The sequence below is a fragment of the Eurypyga helias genome, unplaced genomic scaffold, assembly GCF_000690775.1.
Source record: "Eurypyga helias isolate BGI_N326 unplaced genomic scaffold, ASM69077v1 scaffold24122, whole genome shotgun sequence".
Taxonomy (NCBI): Eukaryota; Metazoa; Chordata; class Aves; order Eurypygiformes; family Eurypygidae; genus Eurypyga; species Eurypyga helias.
In genome coordinates, this window is record NW_010235757.1 from 1 (window position 1) to 445 (window position 445).

General features: G+C 58.9%; 1 protein-coding gene across 1 annotated transcript in view; it reads right to left on the reverse strand.

Moving 5' to 3' along the window:
• Positions 1–96: 96 nt before the first annotated feature.
• PLCG1 (phospholipase C, gamma 1) overlaps positions 97–445 on the reverse strand; it is a gene marked incomplete at both ends in the record, with an annotated part of 24,337 nt that continues 23,988 nt past the window's right edge. Inside the window, one exon of the mRNA XM_010146864.1 lies at positions 97–185. Within this exon, the coding sequence (XP_010145166.1) occupies positions 97–185 (89 nt within the window). The remainder of the gene's footprint in view (positions 186–445) is intronic.

Genomic DNA, 445 nt, shown 5'->3' on the forward strand with positions numbered 1-445 from the left:
CAGGCAGAGTGGGACAGCAGGCAGCACCGGGCAGGGCCTGCCGCCCCTGCTCCTCAGCCCAGCGGCACAGCCTTCTCGTGCGTGAGCCGGCCTCACCTTGCTAGGGAAAATGTCTATCTTGACGAGCAGGGAAGCCAGCTCCAGGCTCTCGCTGTAGTTGTTCTTCAGGGGTACAGCTCGGAAACCTACGGCAGAGACAGGCCGACGTCACTCGTGGCACAGGTGATGTGTCAGTCCCCTGGCACAAAACTCAAGAGGGTCTTCTTCACACACACACCCTCCCTGGCTCCCCCCAGATGACAGTTAGCCCCAAGGACTGTTAGCAAATGGCTTCTTCTCCTTCCTCAACATCAGAAGGATATTGACCACCTGGAGCGAGTCCAGAGGAGGCCACGAAGATGATCAGAGGGCTGGAGCACCTCTCCTATGACGAAAGGCTGCGAGA